Below are 21198 nucleotides of genomic sequence, written 5' to 3'. Positions count from 1 at the left end.
GCATTTAGTGAAAATTCTAAATACACAAGTCATAAAATGACCTTAATATAGAATGGTAATGGAATTATTGAGTAAAAGACTATAAAAAGCATCAATACCCATCTATACCCAATCATATTGGCATAGATTTAATGTAAATGTCAGCTGGATTTAAACCCAGCCTGGACTTTAGTGTTGGCTCTCAGAAATACTAGATTTCAACCCTCAAATCTCATTAAACTCCATATTTTAGGAGTCTCTACAGTTAGTCTGTGTTTTAAATTTATTTATCTTATTTTCATCTCTGTTCTTTGAGTCTCTTGTTCTGTCTTATGCTTATGTTTAATCTGTTAAATTCAATTCCCAAACTGAAGCATTTCATAAGGCAGGCTCTGTTTAATGTCGTAAACCAAAGGAAAAACCCTGATTAAGTAAAATAATCTATCACTAAAGTAACTACATAATTTATCATCCAACCAGGGTAACTAATGTAAACCAGGACTGTCCCAGGCAAATCGGCACATGTGGCCACCCTGCCTATAGGTAAGGTGACTGTATAATTTCACATACGAACCAGTATGCTTTTTAAAGAAGACGCTAGCCAGACAAAAAGGGGTGCCAACCAAACTGAACACTGGGAGAAAAGCTATAAACCAGGACATCTGATCACTCCTACTTATAACTCATCTTCCTCTTGTTTTCCCAGTATAGTAGACAAATCTACTTTCCAAATCCTTGGTACCATTTACTCAGAAAGCTATATAAAGAGAGAGAATGCAGTATTTTGTATACAGTAGAAGCTCAATAAATATTTTGCAGGCCCAGTAGACAGTCTTAAGTATGGAGACTCATACAGTATCCTCTCCCTTATCTGTAAGCACAACTTGACCAAAAAAACAGAACAAAAAAAAATCACCCTGTGATTATATGCCTGATTATATGGAAAAGGAATCCATTATACATTAACGATATGCCCAGAGCACCAAATCAATTTGTTTTCTACGTGTTCCACTGCCTAAAAGAGCAGAAAGGCAAACAGTGGAGGAAACAGGTAACACAGATAAGCCAGCTGCTTTGTACTGAGGCAAAAACTTTAGAATGGGGGTGAAATAATCTCTTCCAGGAGAGCCAGGGATTCACAGATGCTACAGCTGGATGTGAAGGCAAGGTTTAACCTTGTCAAGTCTCCTGTCTTTGGGCAGATAGGCAATTTATATCTTCTTTGCAAACCAAATTAACTTAGCTCAGAAAAACAATGACTTGTCTAAGGTAAAACAGGTAATAAGGAGGGGAAAATCAAAGCGAATTTAAATAACAGGAGTATGTGAGGAAAGTAAGGTAGATTTATCACGGAAGGGATCTCCTCAGGGCACGCATGGGTGAAACACACCAAAGGCAGGAAAGCTGGACCTTCTGAGAGCCATCACCAGAGACCAAAGTGACTGGGAATCTGGCTATTTTTTACCTTCAAGTGCACCCTCAAATTGGGCACTTGTAACCCGGGAGGTGCTACCTGAGCATTAACTTTACTGGAAGACTTGGTGGGAGGGGGTGGATAAAAAGCATCTTCTAGTAGATAACAGCCCATTGCCAGGTTCAGACACACCTTGTAGCTTAGCTCTGTGATGAGCTGGCTGGCTGACCAGTGCTCTCTTCTGGTTGCAAGGAACAGGGAACTGTTTTTAAAATCATGATGGATGTGCTCTGGAAAACTCCGTGCATATCAAATTATATTTTAAACAAAACACTAAAACCTTTCAGTTGAGGAAAGCTGCTACAAATAATACTTGAAAAGAGCAAATAATGTAATAATTATCTCCCTTTAAAAACTGGATTTCTGGGGTTTTCCTAAAACAGATGATGCACGTCAGAAGTAAAGGTCAGGGGCTTCCCTGGTGGCGCAGTGGTTAAGAATCCGCCTGCCAATGCAGGGGACACGGGTTCGAGCCCTGGTCCGGGAAGACCCCACATGCCGCGGAGCAACTAAGCCCGTGAGCCACAACTACTGAGCCTGTGCTCTAGAGCCCTTGAGCCACAACTACTGAGCCCGTGTGCCACAACTACTGAAGCCCGCGCGGCTAGAGCCTGAGGTCTGCAACAAGAGAAGCCACCGCAATGAGAAGCCCGTGCACCGCAACAAGGATTAGCCCCCGCTCTCCGCAACTAGAGAAAGCTGCGTGCAGCAACGAAGACCCAATGCAGCCAAAAATAAATAATAAATAAAAAAATAAATTCGTAAAAAGAAAAAAAGTAAAGGTCGGCTGTGGCTGTGTGTTCTTGAGGAGATCACAGTTTTGTTGTGCAAGGTGTGGTCCACAGATGAGCAGCATCTCTGCCATCGGGGAGTTTGTTAGAAGCGCAGAATCTCAGGGCGACCCCAGACCTCGACTCAGAATCTGCATTTCAACAAGGTCCCCAGGGGATTCTGATTCACGTTTATGTTTGAGAAGCACTGCCCTCTGCCTCAGTTTCCTTCCCGATAAAATAAGCGTGCTGAATGAGAAGCATCTCTAAGATTTCTTATCACTCTAAAATTGTACGATTTTTAGGATAGGAAAAAATTTACATTGAGAACTTGTGAATCTTACGTATCAAATCCTATCAGAGTAAAAACAACTTAAAACAAAACCTTTGTGTAAAATGTGTATACGTAGCTGGGGGGTGATATTCAATATGTCTAGGAACCAGTGGCGCGCAGGCGGGGACCAATCCATACAGATGCCTACAGGGGCCCTGGCACGGCCCTATGGGCCCCTCTGTGCCACAGGATGCTCTTTTAGTTGCTGGTTTATGGGGAGAAGGACTTGGGCAGGCGTCGGGGCTGGGGTTGTGGTGGGGAGGGCCAGGGCTGAAGGGGAGGAGATAAACACTGGGATGAGGGGACACAGGACAGTGAATATTTACCAATCAGAACAGGACTTCAATTTTAACAGTCTATAGCTGTGCTCATAATATCATTTAAACATCAGAGCAGCCAAAGTCCAAAGTGATGATCAATTTATATATTGCTGATACAAAGAAATTGCAGTCCAATGGGGGGAAAAATCACTTTAAAATTCTTTGTAATTTTGGCATACCCATTTCACCCAGTACAGTGATATTACAGATGTACAGAGGAAGTTAACCTAGCTTCAACATGCGTATTTCTCTTACAGCTATTTTCTTAACCACAGGATCATCTTCAGATTCCACAAAATTTTTAATAGCAACCACTTGTCCAGAGGTTTTGTTTCTGCATTTGAATACAACCCCATAAGACCCCTCTCCAATCTTAGCTAATTTCTCATACTTTTCCATTTGAGTTGAAGCGACTTAAATCACTGTATTGATTGACTTGCAGCACAGTGTTGCACCTGGAAAATAAAATGACTCAGTTTAACCACGTTACCAAGGACAGCGCTCTCACAGTTTACTATGTAAAACTAATTTGCCCAGGATGCCAGAGGTTTATTTTTACTTAATTTTAAATACACTTAAAAATATCTGGACATCTATACTCGTGCTTCTCTTCATAATCGAATGACTCTTTTGTCTTTTTTCTTTTTTAATGGCAAAGTCTGACCCAAAGTTTTAGTTTGTAATTTCAGCATGTATCTCATGCAGTTTGGGGAGCATCAAACTAAATCTACAATCGCCAGAAACCTTGTTACAGTTGAATGCACATTAACTAAAATGTGTACATTTTTAGTGTTCATGATAAATGCAGATATGACCTTGTTACACTTTTGGCATTCTTTGAGAAAGCACATTAAGCTTTAATATAGAAATATTTTGGTTACACTTGTGCTCAAGTAATAATAAAACATTTGTTCTTTTCGATCTCATACATTCTCTGCTCAGGAATGGCCCATCTCCTGCACGCTTGGAGCAACCTTTGGCTATGTGGCTGGGCTTGTTACTTCACCACTCTGGATATACTGGAATAGAAAGAAACTTACATACAAGAACAATTTATTGGAGCAAAGGGAGAAGATATATCTTTGTGCAGATTCCATAAAGACTGTGCAGACATGTATATGGTCTAAGCCAGGCAGTTCCACTTAACAGCACTGTTTTTTATGTAGTTACAACATGATGTGATTGTAGCTTTTTAAACTATGAAGCCCCTGAGAGATTGTACCTTTTAGTTGAAATAAAGTATTTATAATAGATTGTGGCTTCAGATGCTGTTTGTTGCTTCTTGGACCTTTAAGAAACATTCTTAATCAACTTTGTAGAATTCTGAGGACAGGGCTGGTTTTTTTTTTTTCCTTTCAAGTTTTAAACTGCTTCGTTATTTATAAGAGGTCTGGGTATAGCTTTAGCATTTCATATGCTTTCTGAGAGAAATGGACAGTTTACTTGGCCACTGAAGATGTTTCTCACGTAATTAAACAACAGTTTATACATCTTGATCCTATTCTTTTTTTTACTGTGTGTTTCTTTGGAGTTAAAATGGCTTTGATAGCCTCATCAAAAACAGTCTTCAATCTCTTCCAAGTTAAAGCTGAACATTCCACAGAGCAGCACGCTCCTATCTCTTTTGTTAGTTTCTGTCCTTGTTCCACACATATAGATTTTTCCTTCATATCATTCAGTCTTGCTAAAGTTTTGGGGTCATCTCGGAGATAATCTGAGTTCCTATGAATAAAAAGGGTACATTTGGTGCGTATTCCTTAAGTTCTGGTACCCACTCCTCTTTCACATTTTGACATGAGGCTCGATTTACCACAGGGAAGCAAGCCTATAAGGAAGACATCAGTCATTGGATAAGATAAAGGCCTCAGCCCATCATAGTCTTCCTGTCCGGCTGTGTCATAGAGTCCCTGGAGGTACTGCTTGCCCCCTACGGTGTCGCCGACTGCACAGTGGTCGAAGACGGTGGGCACGTACTCCTCCGGGAAGGCATCCTTGTCAGAGCTCATGAGTAGGCACGTCTTGCCCACCGCCCCGTCGCCGACCACCACGCACTTGAGCATCAGCGCGCCGGGCCCGTGAGCCATGCTGCGGCCGGCCGGCCTCCGGGCGTGGTCCCCCCGGAGCCCCCGCCCCGGCCCCGGGCTCAGCCCCAGCCCGCCTGGGGGGTCCGGCGCCGCCGCGGCTCAGCGCAGCAGGGCCGACCCCCCGGCCCCATGCAGCGGTTCCCCCCGCCCGAGGGGAGGGGCGGCGGGCCCGGGGCGCTGCTGCCGCCTCGGTCGCTGCCCGGATCCCCGCCCGGGGCCCGGTCGCCGCGCCCGCCCGCTGCCCCCACCGCTCGGCGCCCGCGCCCTCTCCCCGGCCCGGCCTCCCAAGGAGGATCCACTGGATCATAAGCGACTCTTTTGTCTTTTACTAAAGATTCATAGGGGGAGGGAAAAGCACGACTGTTGCCTCCATTTTTTGAAGCCTTGTGGGGAAAAAAATTTCTGGACATTATTTTGTTAATTTAGTTCAGTCCTACGCAGTCATTCCAGCTACTGCAAAGATTCCACATGTTTCTTACAATGGGTCTGTGTGTACTTCGGTTGAACTAAAACAATTTATGGACAGGAAACTTATCCAATCTATTGTTGCCATTATCTTCAAGAAGATGATTAAAATATGATGCTGTAAAACCCAGCTGAAGGAACACTGCATACTCTGGTGTACGGTGTTTATCTTTTCCCTTCTAACCCATGTCAATACTGCAGAGACTAGGAAGAGTAGCGAACAGGACATGGTACAAAGTGCTCTACTGCCACCTGGTGGACAGAAGAAAGAGGGCTGTTGAACAAAGCAGCCATTAAAAACAAAACCAAAATCTTTTTAGAGCATCATTTATTGCCCTTAGCTTTTATATGTATGAAGGAACGGATCCTTAAATTCTTAGATCCTAAAGAAAATACTAATAAAGCACAAAAATGAGGAAAGCTTCCTCTAATTCATCATGGATGTTTTCATATATATCCATAGTGATTTCTATGGAAATACTAGGTTTGAGTTTTCTGTCTTGCATTCATAAGTTTTGTGGTAACTGGTTTACATGCTAAATAACAAATAAGGCCAACATAATTAAATATATCCATCTAGCAATTAAAAATACACGAATTCTAAATAGTCTCAAAAAATCCCACCTCAGAATCTTGTTGATATAATCTAATACTAATAATAATAGGTAGCAATTAAACAGCATTGTTCTACGCAGATTACAAATAATCTGCACAAATATTTCATGAAGTAGGTGTTATTTTAATTCAATTATACAGGTGAGAAAACAGGCACAGTGCAGCTAGCATGGAATGAGAACCCAGGCAGTCGGGTTCCAGAGATCACAATTTGAATCAGTACACTATACTGCCTTTCAGTGAATTCAAAGGAATGCACAATTTGAAGACCGTTTTATCCAGGTATTAGGAGTAATGAAATGTCAAGTGAAAGAGCTGACCACTTTAAAAAATTCTCATGTTTCAAATGAGTACACTTTTTTTTTTTTTTTTACTTCACTATTATTCAGTCTTTTCCACCTACAGATTATCTCAGTGGAGAAAGAAACCATCTACTCTCACTTGCAACCATAAAAACAGACAACTGGGAAAAGAGGTAAAGGACTACTTACTGCACTATTATACAAATGCTATTTCTTTGTTGTTGTAGATTCTATTCTCTCTTATAAAAGGAAAAAAACTTAAGCATACACACTCAAGTAACACATGGAAAATCCATCACAGATTATATTCTGAAAACTATTAATTACACTGTAGTTTAAAATAGGTATTATTATCTTAAAGGTATTTAGATATAAGCATGCATACATTTGTCTTTCTGTAGCCTAGTAATAGGTGACTGGGAAGAGGACAGAAGAAACTAGGCATTTGCCTTAGAAAGTTATTGGCATAAACTTTGTAGATTTATGAATTTAACCCACTTGATAGGTACTATGGTTACTGAGGGAAATTTTGAATATGCCAAAAACTTAATTATGAAGTTTTAGTCTTCGTGTTATTTTTTTTCCTCAAGTAGGTGATCTGATCTACTGATCTATGATTTTCCTTTTCTTTCAACAGGTTCAATAATGACTGATTGCTCAGGCTAATATTTAGATCTCTGTCACATCAACCATACTCCTGAATACAATAAAATAGAGCACCAGAAAATAGTACTTTATCTGGTAACATCTCAATATTATCTGTTTTCTAAAGCCCTTATATGTTCATGGAAGATGAAACTAAATACACAGGCAGGAGTTACAACAAGGAAGGAATTCCACAAAGGAATTTATGGCTTTAATTCCAGTTTACTAGGACACCACCAGCGTTTATAGAAGCGGTAATTCCTGATCTCTTAAAAGAGGTCCAGACCAAATATCTCACTGTTTGATGAACATCTCTACACGAATGGACAGAACCACCTCAAAATCAGTACACTCTAAACCAAATGCCTTCTTTCTTATCCTCTGCCTTTACCCAAAGTTCACAAACCTGCTCCACATTACACCTAAATGGCCTGTCAAGATAAGTACGGTGAAAACTTTGAGGCAGCCAAGGACAGCGACAGCTGCTTAAATCGAATCTCTCTCCATGTACCTTTCACAAAGCTACAGAAGTCAACCAGAACAATAAAACCACATAAATCCAATGTCTTCAACATTACAAGAAGACAGAGGAATCTACAAACTTAAATAGAAAAGTAACCCCCTAATTCTGGAAGAGATATCTCTTGAGCTGCCATTATAAGCCCTTGCAGAGAACAAAGACAGGAGTGGGATGGGATCTGGAAAAACTATAAAGAAGAGAGAAGAGGACTTGCCTGGTGGCACAGTGGTTAAGAATCCGCCTGCCAATGCAGGGGACATGGGTTTGAGCCCTGGTCTGGGAAGATCCCACACGCCACAGAGCAACTAAGCCCATGCACCACAGCTACTGAACCTGTGCTCTAGAGCCCGCAAGCCGTAACTACTGAGCCCACATGCCACAACTACTGAAGCCCGTGCACCTAGAGCCCGTGCTCCTCAAAAAGAGAAGCCATTGCAATGAGAAGCCTGCGCACCATAACAAAGAGTAGCCCCTGCTCAGCGCAACTGGAGAGAGCCCGCGCGCAGCAACGAAGACCCAACGCAGCCAAAAATAAAAATAAAATAAATTTTTTAAAAAAAAAAGAGAGAAGAGAAAAAGAAGGGCCTAAGATAGACTTAGAATCACTCCTCAGAAGAGAAAAATACATTACAAGTGCAAAAGTACTGAGAATGTCCTGGTGGATCTGAGCATTCACTATAGGGACGTGATTTAAAAGTACAGGGTATCCAGGAGGCATCAGTCAGGGTGCACTACTCCTGGGGAAGAGAAGAGTAAGTGGGAAGGGTGAGGCATAAGTCTCTGTTGGAGACTAGAGAAGTGAAGGGAAAAAGAAACAAGAGGATAAATTCGCAATCCTGCAAGACAAAAGAGAACCCCCAAACTGAAGGAAATGCAAATCTTCCTCTCACCACTAAGAAAAAAAAAGCACTATCCATTAAAGAAAGTGCACTTTGGTACAGTGACAGAGTAGGTTCCCTTGAACAAGGATGGCTGTCAATTACTGCAAGCCAAAACCTGCCCAAGAAATAAAACAGAGGAAAGCAATCTCTGTACAATGCTATTATTAGAACAGGATAGAAATGAGAATTAAATATCTCAGCTGACAAAAATCATTCCAGGGAGTTCCCTGGAATAGTGATTGATAAGGGAGTAAAAAAATAGGTTGAGGGATTTCCTTGGCAGTCCAGTGGTTAGGATTGCAGAGCTTTCACTGCTGCGGCCCTGGTGCAATCCCTGGTCAGGGAAGTGAGATCCCGCAAGCTGCACAGCATGGCCAAAAAAAATCATTCCAAAGAAACCTAACCATGAAGCGTAAGAAAACTAACACAATAGCTAATTTAAATATCCTCTAACAATCATTTGGAGATAGGAAGAGCCACTTTAAATTGGAAACTCAGGGACTTCCCTGGTGGTCCAGTGGTTAAGATGCCACGCTGCCAATGCACAGGGCGTGGGTTCGATCCCTGGTTGGGGAACTAAGATCCCACATGCTGCGCGGCGTGGCCAAAATATGTAAAATAAAATTAAATTTAATAATAAATTGGGGGCTTCCCTGGTGGCGCAGTAGTTGAGAGTCTGCCTGCCGATGCAGGGGACACGGGTTTGTGCCCCGGTCCGGGAAGATCCCACATGCCGCGGAGCGGCTGGGCCCGTGAACCATGGCCGCTGAGCCTGCGCGTCTGGAGCCTGTGCTCCGCAACGGGAGAGGCCACAATAGTGAGAGGCCCGCGTACTGCAAATAAAAAATAAATAAATAAATAAAATAAATTGGAAACTCAAATAATAAGACCAAATGTTAATGAAAAATAAAATGATAGCTGATTGAACTCAGGAAAGAAATGCAAGAGAAAGGAAAATAATCTCAGAAATAGAGACTAAATAACAAGATGCCAACAGGAGAATAGAAATAAAAATTTAATATGAGGAATTAAAGAAAGGCAGAATAGCAGTTAAGAGAAAAAAAGGAAGGGGAAAGAAGGAAGAGAGTTTAGAGACAAAGTGGTTGAAATGGAAGACACGCAAAAAAAAAGACACAACAAAGGTATAACTAGAGCTCCTTAAAAAAGAAAACAAAACAATGGAACAGAACCAATATTTGAAACTATAAACCAAGAAAAATTTCTGGAACTAAGATCTGAATGTACACATTGAAAGGCCTATCAGGTAGTTGGCTAAACTGACCCAGAACAATCAACTCAGAGATATGTTTGAATAAAACTATTAAGATAAAGAAAATATTCTCATAGCCTCCAGACATAAAGACTAAATAACTTCAGTGTAAGAGAATTAGAGTGACATCAAACTTATCAAGAGCAACATACAATGCAAAGTGAAAATGCAGCAGCATTTTGAAGAAATTCAAGGGAATAAAGTGAAAACCAAGGATTTAAACTCAGCCAACCTGTCCTTCAAGTATCAAGGTTATAGATAAAGAGTTTAAAACATGCAAGAATTCCAGGAATATTATATTCATGAGCCCTTCTTAAAAAATCTATGAGGATAACTTTCACCCAACCAAGAGTTGATTGGGAAAACTTCAGCAAAAGGATTTATAGTGAACACTTAATGTATTCAATTAAAGACTAAAACAAAGGTAGGTACACAAGTGGAAGAATAATACATAAGGAAAACAACTTATAGATGTTATAAGTTTTGATAATGTAGCAAGTAATGCAACTAAAAATATGTTGGAAGAATGGAGAAAAAGGAAAACAGAATAAGTTCACTGATAACTGAATAAGTGGGAATAAAAAAATACCATTAAAAAAAAAAAGACAAACCAGAGAATAAAAGGTTAAATAAGAAAACAAGGACTAAGAGCATTTAAAAAAAATTATTAGTCTAGGGAATTCCCTGGGGTCCGGTGGTTAGGACTTAGCGCTTTCACTGCTATGGTCTGGGTTCAATCCCTGGTTGGGGAACTAAGATCCTACAAGCCACACGGCACAGCCAAAAAAAAAAAAAAAAAAAACAAAACGTATTAGTCTAAAGGTAACTACTTAAAAATACAAACTTTCCTAAATACTAAAAGAAATTAAAAAAATAAAAATCCAACATAACACATAAAGAAACACAGGAAATTTAACATTCTGTACATAATAATTATAACATAAAACAATACAGCAGAATAGGGACCACAATAAGTTGTATCAATAAATATGAATGGGCTTCAGTCATTTATTAAATGAGAAAGATTTTCAATTTGGCTCACAAAGCAAGGTGTATGCAAGAGACACACCTAAAATAAAGCGATTCAGAAAGGTTAAAAATAAAAAGACAGGCAAAGGTATACAGGACAAATGGAAACAATAAGAAAGGAGTTTGTGATCCTGGTGTCAGACAAAGTAAAATTAAAGCTAAGAAAGTATTAAATATGACAAAAGGGGGCAGTTTTTAATGGTAAGAGCAAAAATTCACAATGTAGATATAATAGCCCCCAATAACAGCAATTACTGTTATAAAGCAGAAACTGTAGGGCATGCAAGGAAATGTATAGAAACAAATTAATAATGAGAGACTTAAACACATCACCCAGTAAAAGACAAGGCAAGTGAACAAAAATATTTAACTATGTAGAAGACCTAAACAATGTAACCAGTAAAGTAAATCTTTAGGAGAAATATACATTGAATTCTACATTCTGATAATCTGGAATATACCTTCTTCTCAAGCACACATGGAATAGTCACAAAAACTGATTATACATTAGGTCACAAAGAAAGCATCAGGAAGTTTCAAAAAGTAGAAATATTATAAATAACATTCTGATCATAAAATATCAAACTAGAAATTGGAACAAAATTTAAAAACATAAATAAAAAAAGATCTTCCACCTAGAAACTAAAAAGCCTTCTATTAAACACCTCTTGAGTAAAGAGGGAAACACAAACTAAACTAATAAAATTTTAAAAAATGATAAAGAAAATATAACATATCAAAATCAATGAGACACATTTAAAGTAGTGGTTCTCAACTAGTGGTTTTGGCCTCCAGGGGAATTTTTCAGCATCTGGAGACATTCTGATTGTTATGAGTACATAGAGGCCAGGAACACTGCTAAACATTCCTCAAGGCACAGGACAGACCCCCATGATACAGAATTATCTGATCCAAAATGTCAATAATGACATGGCTGAGGTACCCTGACATAAAGCAGTAAGGAGAAGAAAAACCAGAGATCAAAACGAACATATAGAATAAAAGACTAAAAATTAACAAATTAAGTTCAAAATTTAAAAATATAGAAAAGGAACTACACAAAATAAACCAAAACAAAGCACAAGAAAGGAAACAATAAATTGAAACAGAAATTAATAAAGCAGAGAATACAAAAAATAGTAGATCTAATTAATAAACCCAAATCCTGCTTCCTTGAAAAATTTAAAATAGACAAATCATTAACTAACTTAATGAAGGAAAAAAGGAGAAACAACAATATGCAAATAAGAAATGACAAGAGGGAATAACCATCAAAACAGAAGAACTTTTAAAAAATCGTGAGACTATTTTGCAGGCATCTGTGCAAATGAATTTGAAAACTTGGATGAAATGGATAATTTCCTAGAAATACAGAGGTTACCAAAACTTGCCCAATTAGGGATTGAGAATTTAGACTGGTTTCAGTATAGGAAATAAAGTTACTTAAAAAAAAAAAAATCCCACAAAAAAGCACAAGGGGTCAGACTTTGACTATGGTGGGGTAAAGAGACTGGCAAATCTTCTTCCTAAAACACACGTATAAGACCAAGCAAAACTCTCCAAAAAACAAAAACAACGATTTTAAGGATCTGGAAATCGAGCAAAAGCAATAGCAAATGGAGAAGTATTTACTTATGATAAGCTGCTAGAACCCCACTTGAGAACAGTGGGAGTCAGTGGCTTCTTGCCTGAGGCCGCTGCCATCCGTCATCTACCCCTCTACCTTGGCTCAGTGAGTGTAGTAGTATTACCAGTGTGGACTGGCCATGAGCCAGCAGCCTCTCTCCTGAGGGGATGTGTTTGATATGGCTCAGATGCTGAAAACCTGTGACAACAATGTCAGTGAAATGCTTAAATACTCAGTATGAATCAAATGGGAAACAAACCAGTTTTTCAAGCCTGAAAATGTGGTTCTAGTTGGGGTGAGGTGTAGAATAGCCAGAAATTTATGGGAAGATCCTAAAAATGAAAGAACCATAGAAGGGCTAGATTAACTTTCCACACATCTCTGGCTAACTGGGAAACTCTGGGCATACACAGGGAAGACCTGAGAAAGCTTTGAGAAAAGTTAAAGCTGGGCAGGTTTGAGGATGACTGAATTCTGAATGCACTCTCCAACCCACACGCTGATCCATTAGAAGAGATGAAAGACTTATGGCTGGAGGTGTTTGAGTACCACCACTGCCAAAATTATTGGTGACCACTAAGCTATGCAGACAGTGGTGACTTCTAGAAAGCCAGGCTAAAAAAATAAAAAACTGAACAGAAACATTAGCAGCCATACACTTGGGAGGAGACAGATTCTGCAATACAGGCAGTTTGCAAAAACAAAAATCAACCCATTAAAAAAAAAAAAATCCTCAGGGGAGAAAAATCAGAATCCAGAATTTCTGTATAATATTTATCCAAAATGTCTAGTTTTCAATAAAAAATAATTATGAGACATGCTAAGAAAAAGGAAAGTGTGACCAATACTCAGAAAAAGAGTCAATAAAAATGAATTCTGAGGGGATCCAGGTGTTGGATTTTGCTGACAAAGACTTCAAAAGTAGCTATTATAAATATCAAATAATTTACACAAATTATGATTTAAATAATTAAAGGAAAATATGACAACAATGACTCAATAAATAGGGGATCTCAACAGAAGAATGAAACGTATAAAAAAGAACCAAATGGAAATTTTAGGGTCAAAAAATACAATGGAAATGAAAAATTCAATAGATGGATTCAACAGCAGATTTGAGATGGCAGAAGACGGAATCAGTAAATCTGAAAATAGATTAACAGAAAATGACGAATATGAAGGAGAGATAAAAGACTGAAGATGAGCAGAGCCTCAGAGATCTGTGGGACAAAACTCGATAGTAATGAGGGACTTCCCTGGTGGCACAATGGTTGAGAATCCACCTGCCAATGCAGGGGACACGGGTTTGACCCCTGGTCCAGGAAGATCCTACATGCCGTGGAGCAACTAAGCCTGTGCACCACAACTACTGAGCCTGTGCTCTAGAGCCTGTGAGTCACAACTACTGAAGCCCACATGCCTAGAGCCCGTGCTCTGCAACAAGAGAAGCCACAACAATGAGAAGTCTGCTCACTGCAACGAAGAGTAGCCCCCGCATGCCGCAACTAGAGAAAGCCCGCACGCAGCAATGAAGATCCAATGCAGCCAAAAATAAAATAAATAAAATTTAAATAAAAGTCAATAGTAATGAGATTCTCAGAAAGAGAGGAGTGAAAGAAAGCGGCAGAAAAATATATTTGAAGAAATCATGGCCAAAACCTTTTTAAATTTAATGGAAAACACTAATTACAGATTCAAAAACTTAATAAATCCCCAAATAGGATAAACACAAAGAGATCCGTACCTAGATACATCATAGTCAAACTGCTGAAAACCAAAGACAAAGAGAATATCTCAGAAACAGTGAGAGAATCATTTACATACAAGGGAACAGCAATATGCTTACTGACTGACTCTTCATCAGAAAAACAATAGCAAAAAATCAATAAAACAAAAATTTAGTTCTGTAAAAAGATAAACAAAATTAATGGACCTTTATCTAGATGGACTAAGAAAAAAGAAAGAAAAATTACTAAAATCAGAACCACCCTACAGAAGATAAAAAGATTAACAGAGAATATTATGAACAACTTTATGCAACCACAGTACACAACTTGATTGAACAAATGCCTAAAAAGACACAAAATACCAAAGTAACTCAAGGAAAAATAGAAAATCTGATTACACCCATAAAAAATAAAGAAACTGAATTGGTAATTAAAAATCTACCCACAAAGAAAATCCCAGGCTCAGATGGCCTCACAGATAAATTCTACCAAACATTCAAAGAAGAATTAATACCAATCCTTCACAAACTGTTCTAAAAAATAGAAGAGGGACCATTTCCCAACTGCTTCTATAAGGCCAATATTACCCTGACACAAAGTCAGAAAAAGAAATCACAAGAAAACTACAGATCATTATTCTCATAGACACAAGAATCCTCAACAAAATAATTAGTAGAAACATATAACATGGATATATGCCATGACTATGAGGGATTTATCTCAGGAATGTAAGAATGGTTAATATCTGAAAATCAATAATGTAAAACACCATATTCATAGAATAAAAGACAAAGGACATGATCATCTCAGTAGATATGACAAAAATCCAACAACCATTCACAATAAAAATTTCAACAAACTGTAAGAGAAGGGAACTTCCTACAGGGCATCTGTGAAAAACCTACAGTTAACATCATGCTTAATGGTGAAAAACTGAATGCTTTCCCCCTAAGACTGAGGAAAAAGATGTCAGCTTTCACCAATTCTATTTAACATAGTTTTGAAAGTTCTCACCAGTGCAGTAAGTCAAGTAAAAGAAATTAAAAGTATATAGATTGGAAATGGAAAGAAAAACTGCCATTATTTGGAAATGGCATGCTACTGTATATAAAAAATCCTACTGAATCTACCAAAAGCTACTATAACTAATGAACCAATTTGCAATGTAGTAGGATATAATATCAGTATACCATAAAAAATTACATTTTTATACTGGCAACAAACAATTTGAAAATAAAATTAAAAAAACAATTCCACTCACAATAACATCAAAAGAATAAAATATTTACAGATAAATTTAACAAGTGAAGTACAAGACCTGTCCACTGAAAATTAAAACCTTGCTGAGAGTAATTGCATTAGATCTAAATAAAAGGAGAGAAATGCCATGGTCATGGATTGGAAAACTCAATAAGGCATCAGTTCTCCATAAATTCATCTATAGAGTAAATTCAATCCCTATATAAAAAATAGGCTTCTTTTTGGGTAAAAATCGACAAGATTAATCTAAGATTTATATGAAAATACATGGGACCCAGAAGAGCCAAAACAACTTGGGATAAGAACAAACTTGGAAGACTTACATTACCTGACTTCAAATTTTATTATAGGGACTTCCTTGGTGGTGCAGTGGTTAAGAATCCACCTGCCAATGCAGGGGACATGAGTTCGATCCCTGGTCCGGGAAGATCCCACATGCCGCAGAGAAACTAAGCCCGTGTGCCACAACTACCAAGCCTGCGTGCCACAGCTACTGAAGCCTGCGTGCCTAGAGCACATGCTCCGCAACTAGAGAAGCCACCGAAATGAATTTATTATAAAGTTATGGTAAATCAAGAGTATGGTATTGGCTTAAGGATAGACATATACATCAATGGAACAAAACAGAGTCAAGAAATAAACCCTTTGATGAATGATCAATTGATTTTGACAAAGATGCCAAGGCAGTTCAATGAGGAAAGAATATTTTTTTCATCAAAAAATGTTAGGACAATTGGGATAATCAAAACAAAACAAAAATAAAACCCAAAAATCTTAGATAGCTACTTCCCACAATATACCAAAATTAACTCAAAATGGATCACAGACCAAAATGTAAGAGCTAAAACTATACAACTTCTAGGAAAAAACATGGGAAAAAATCTTTGTAATCTCATTAAGCAAAGTTATCTAAGATATGACAACAAAAGCATGATCCATAAAGGAAAAAACTGATAAAGCAGAATTCATCAAAATTAAAATCTTTTGCTTTTCAAACAAACAAAAAAATTCCATTAAGAGAATGAAGACAAGCCACAGATGGAATAAAACATATTAGCAAATCATATATCTGATAAAAGATTTGTATCCAGAATACATAAAGCACTCATACAACTCAGTAGGAAGTCAAACAATCCAATTTAAAAATGGGCAAAAGATTTGAATAAACATTTCAGCAAAGATACACAAATGTCTAACAAGCACATGAAAGGATACTATTAGCCAAGGAAAATATAAATTAAAACTACAGTAATGGGACTTCCCTGGCGGTCCAGTGGTTAAGACTCTGCGCTTCCACTGCAGGGGGTGCAGTTTCGATCCCTGGTTGGGGAACTAAAATCCCACAGGCCATGTGGCATGGCCAGTAAATAAATAAATAAGTAAAACCACAATAAGAAACCACTACATACCTACTAGAATGGCAAAAATCCACAAAACTGACAATATCAAGTATTGATAAGGATATGCACAAATTGGGACTCTTATATTAATAGTGGGAATGTAAAATGGCCCAGTCCCATTGCAAAACAATTTGGCAATGTCTTAAAAGTTAAATGTAGGAGAGGGGGACGATGGCGGAAGAGTAAGACGCGGAGATCACCTTCCTCCCCACAGATACACCAGAAATACATCTACACGTGGGACTGCTCCTATAGAACACCTACTGAACGCTGGCAGAAGACCTCAGACCTCCCAAAAGGCAAGAAACTCCCCACGTACCTGGGTAGGGCAAAAATAAACAGAGACAAAAGGATAGGGACGGGACCTGCACCAGTGGGAGGGAGCTGTGAAGGAGGAAAGGTTTCCACACACTAGGAAGCCCCTTCACGGGCGGAGACTGCGGGTGGCGGAGGGGGTAAGCTTCAGAGCCGCAGAGGAGAGCACAGCAACAGGGGTGCGGAGGACAAAGCGGAGAGATTCCCACACGGAGGATCAGTGCCGACCGGCACTCACCAGCCCGAGAGGCTTGTCTGCTCACCCGCCGGGGTGGGCGGGGCTGGGAGCCGAGGCTCGGGCTTCGGTTGGAGCGCAGGGAGAGGACTGGGGTTGGTGGCGTGAACACAGCCTGCAGGGGGTTAGTGCACCACGGCTAGCCGGGAGGGAGTCCGAGGAAAAGTCTGGATCTGCCGAAGAGGCAAGAGTGTATTTCCTGCCTCTTTGTTTCCTGGTGCGCGAGGAGAGGGGATTAAGAGCGCTGCTTAAAGGAGCTCCAGAGATGGGTGCGAACCGCGGCTAACAGCGCGGACCCCAGAGACGGGCATGAGACGCTAAGGCTGCTGCTGCTCCCACCAAGAAGCCTGTGTGCGAGCAAAGGTCACTATCCACACCTCACTTCCAGGGAGCCTGTGCAGCCCGCCACTGCCAGGGTCCTGGGATCCAGGGACAACTTGCCCGGGAGAACACATGGTGTGCCACAGGCTGGTGCAACGTCCCACCGGCCTCTGCCGCTTCAGGCTCGCCCCGCATCCGCACCCCTCCCTCCCCCCAGCCTGAGTGAGCCAGAGCCCCCGAGTCAGCTGCTCCTTTAACCCCGTCCTGTCTGAGCGAAGAATAGATGCCCTCTGGTGACCTACACGCAGAGGCGGGGCCAAATCCAAAGCTGAGCCCTGGGAGCTGTGCAAACAGAGAAAAGGAAATCTCTCCCAGCAGCCTCAGAAGCAGCGGATTAAAGCTCAACAATCAACTAGATGCACCCTGCATCTGTGGAATACATGAATAGACAACGAATCATCCCAAATTGAGGAGGTGGACTTTGAGAGCAAGATTTATGATTTTTCCCCCCTTTTCCTCTTTTTGTGAGTATGTATGTGTATGCTTCTGTGTGATTTTGTCTCTATAGCTTTGCTTTCACCATTTGTCCTAGGGTTCTATCTGTCCGTTTTTTTTTGTTTGTTTTTTTATTAAAAAATGTTTTTTTCTTAATAATTATTTTTTATTCTAATAACTTTATTTTATCTTACTTTATTTTATTTTATTCTTTCTTTCTTCTCTTTCTTTCTTCTTTTTCTCCCTTTTATTCTGAGCCATGTGGATGAAAGGCTCTTGGTGCTGCAGCCAGGAGTCACTGCTGTGCCTCTGAGGTGAGAGAGCCAATTTCAGGACACTGGTCCACAAGTGACCTCCCAGCTCCACATAATATCAAACGGCGAAAATCTCCCAGAGATCTCCATCTCAACACCAGTACCCAGCTTCACTCTAAGACCTGCAAGCTACAGTGCTGGACACCCTATGCCAAACAACTAGCAAGACAGGAACACAACCCCACCCATTAGCAGAGAGGCTGCCTACAATCATAGTAAGGTCACAGACACCTCAAAACACACCACCAGAGGTGGACCTGCCCACCAGAAAGACAAGATCCAGCCTCATCCACCAGAACACAGGCACTAGTCCCCTCCACCAGGAAGCCTACACAACCCACTGAACCAACCTTAGCCACTGGGGACAGACACCAAAAACAACGGGAACTACGAACCTGCAGCCTGCAAAAAGGAGACCCCAAACACAGTAAGATAAGCAAAATGAGATGACAGAAAAACACACAGCAGATGAAGGAGCAAGATAAAAACCCACCAGACCCAACAAATGAAGAGGAAATAGGCAGTCTACCTGAAAAAGAATTCAGAATAGTGATAGTAAAGATGATCCAAAATCTTGGAAACAGAATAGAGAAAATGCAAGAAACATTTAACAAGGACCTAGAAGAACTAAAGATGAAACAAGCAAGGATGAACAACACAATAAATGAAATTAAAAATACTCTAGATGGGATCAATAGCAGAATAACTGAGGCAGAAGAATGGATAAGTGACCTGGAAGATAAAATAGTGGAAATAACTACTGCAGAGCAGAAAAAAGAAAAAAGAATGAAAAGAACTGAGGACAGTCTCAGAGACCTCTGGGACAACATTAAATGCACCAACATTCGAATTATAGGGGTTCCAGAAGAAGAAGAGAAAAAGAAAGGGACTGAGAAAATATTTGAAGAGATTATAGTTGAAAACTTCCCTAATATGGGAAAGGAAATAGTTAATCAAGTTCAGGAAGCGCAGAGAGTCCCATACAGGATAAATCCAAGGAGAAACATGCCAAGACACATATTAATCAAACTGTCAAAAATTAAATACAAAGAAAACATATTAAAAGCAGCAAGGGAAAAACAACAAATAACACACAAGGGAATCCCCATAAGGTTAACAGCTGATCTTTCAGCAGAAACTCTGCAAGCCAGAAGGGACTGGCAGGACATATTTAAAGTGATGAAGGAGAAAAACCTACAACCAAGATTACTCTACCCAGCAAGGATCTCATTCAGATTTGATGGAGAAATTAAAACCTTTACAGACAAGCAAAAGCTGAGAGAGTTCAGCACCACCAAACCAACTTTACAACAAATGCTAAAGGAACTTCTCTAGGCAAGAAACACAGAGAAGGAAAAGACCTACAATAACAAACCCAAAACAATTAAGAAAATGGGAATAGGAACATACATATCGATAATTACCTTATATGTAAATGGATTAAATGCTCCACCCAAAAGACACAGACTGGCTGAATGGATACAAAAACAAGACCCATATATATGCTGTCTACAAGAGACCCACTTCAGACCTAGAAACACATACAGACTGAAAGTAAGGGGATGGAAAAAGATATTCCATGCAAATGGAAACCAAAAGAAAGTTGGAGTAGCAATTCTCATATCAGACAAAATAGACTTTAAAATAAAGACTATTAGAAGAGACAAAGAAGGACACTACATAATGATCAAGGGATCGATCCAAGAAGAAGATATAACAATTGTAAATATTTATGCACCCAACATAGGAGCACCTCAATACATAAGGCAAATACTAAAAGCCATAAAAGGGGAAATCGACAGTAACACATTAATAGTAGGGGACTTTAACACCCCACTTTCACCAATGGACAGATCATCCAAAATGAAAATAAATAAGGAAACACAAGCTTTAAATGATACATTAAACAAGATGGACTTAATTGATATTTATAGGACACTCCATCCAAAAACAACAGAATACACATTTTTCTCAAGTGCTCATGGAACATTCTCCAGTATAGATCATATCTTGGGTCACAAATCAAGCCTTGGTAAATTTAAGAAAATTGAAATTGTATCAGTTATCTTTTCCGACCACAATGCTATGAGACTAGATATCAATTACAGGAAAAGATCTGCAAAAAATACAAACACATGGAGGCTAAACAATACACTATTTAATAACGAAGTGATCACTGAAGAAATCAAAGAGGAAATCAAAAAATACCTAGAAACAAATGACAACGGAGGCACGACGACCCAAAACCTATGGGATGCAGCAAAAGCAGTTCTAAGAGGGAAGTTTATAGCAATACAATCCTACCTTAAGAAACAGGAAACATCTCGAATAAACAACCTAACCTTGCACCTAAAGCAATTAGAGAAAGAAGAACAAAAAACCCCCAAAGTTAGCAGAAGAAAAGAAATCATAAAGATCAGATCAGAAATAAATGAAAAAAGAAATGAAGGAAATGATAGCAAAGATCAATAAAACTAAAAGCTGGTTCTTTGAGAAGATAAACAAAATTGATAAACCATTAGCCAGACTCATCAAGAAAAAAAGGAAGAAGACTCAAATCAATAGAATTAGAAATGAAAAAGGAGAAGTAGCAACTGACACTGCAGAAATACAAAAGATCATGAGAGATTACTACAAGCAACTCTATGCCAATAAAATGGACAATCTGGAAGAAAGGGACAAATTCTTAGAAATGCACAACTTGCCAAGACTGAATCAGGAAGAAATAGAAAATATGAACAGACCAAACACAAGCACTGAAATTGAAACTGTGATTAACAATCTTCCAACAAACAAAATCCCAGGACCAGATGGCT

General features: G+C 39.4%; 1 protein-coding gene and 1 pseudogene across 1 annotated transcript in view; both read right to left on the bottom strand.

Annotated features, from left to right (window-relative positions):
- The window catches only part of CDKL4 (cyclin dependent kinase like 4), a 31236-nt gene extending 27960 nt beyond the window's left edge, over positions 1–3276 (bottom strand). The window contains 1 exon segment of the mRNA XM_060168556.1: positions 3111–3276. Within this exon segment, the coding sequence (XP_060024539.1) occupies positions 3111–3276 (166 nt within the window).
- A 271-nt stretch (positions 3277–3547) lies between these two features.
- LOC132531343 (rho-related GTP-binding protein RhoQ-like) lies at positions 3548–4967 on the bottom strand (annotated as a pseudogene).
- Between the last annotated feature and the right edge of the window lie 16231 nt (positions 4968–21198).

Source organism: Lagenorhynchus albirostris, chromosome 13 (assembly GCF_949774975.1).
Source record: "Lagenorhynchus albirostris chromosome 13, mLagAlb1.1, whole genome shotgun sequence".
NCBI classification, from domain to species: domain Eukaryota; kingdom Metazoa; phylum Chordata; class Mammalia; order Artiodactyla; family Delphinidae; genus Lagenorhynchus; species Lagenorhynchus albirostris.
This window is presented reverse-complemented; position numbering and strand designations above follow the sequence as displayed.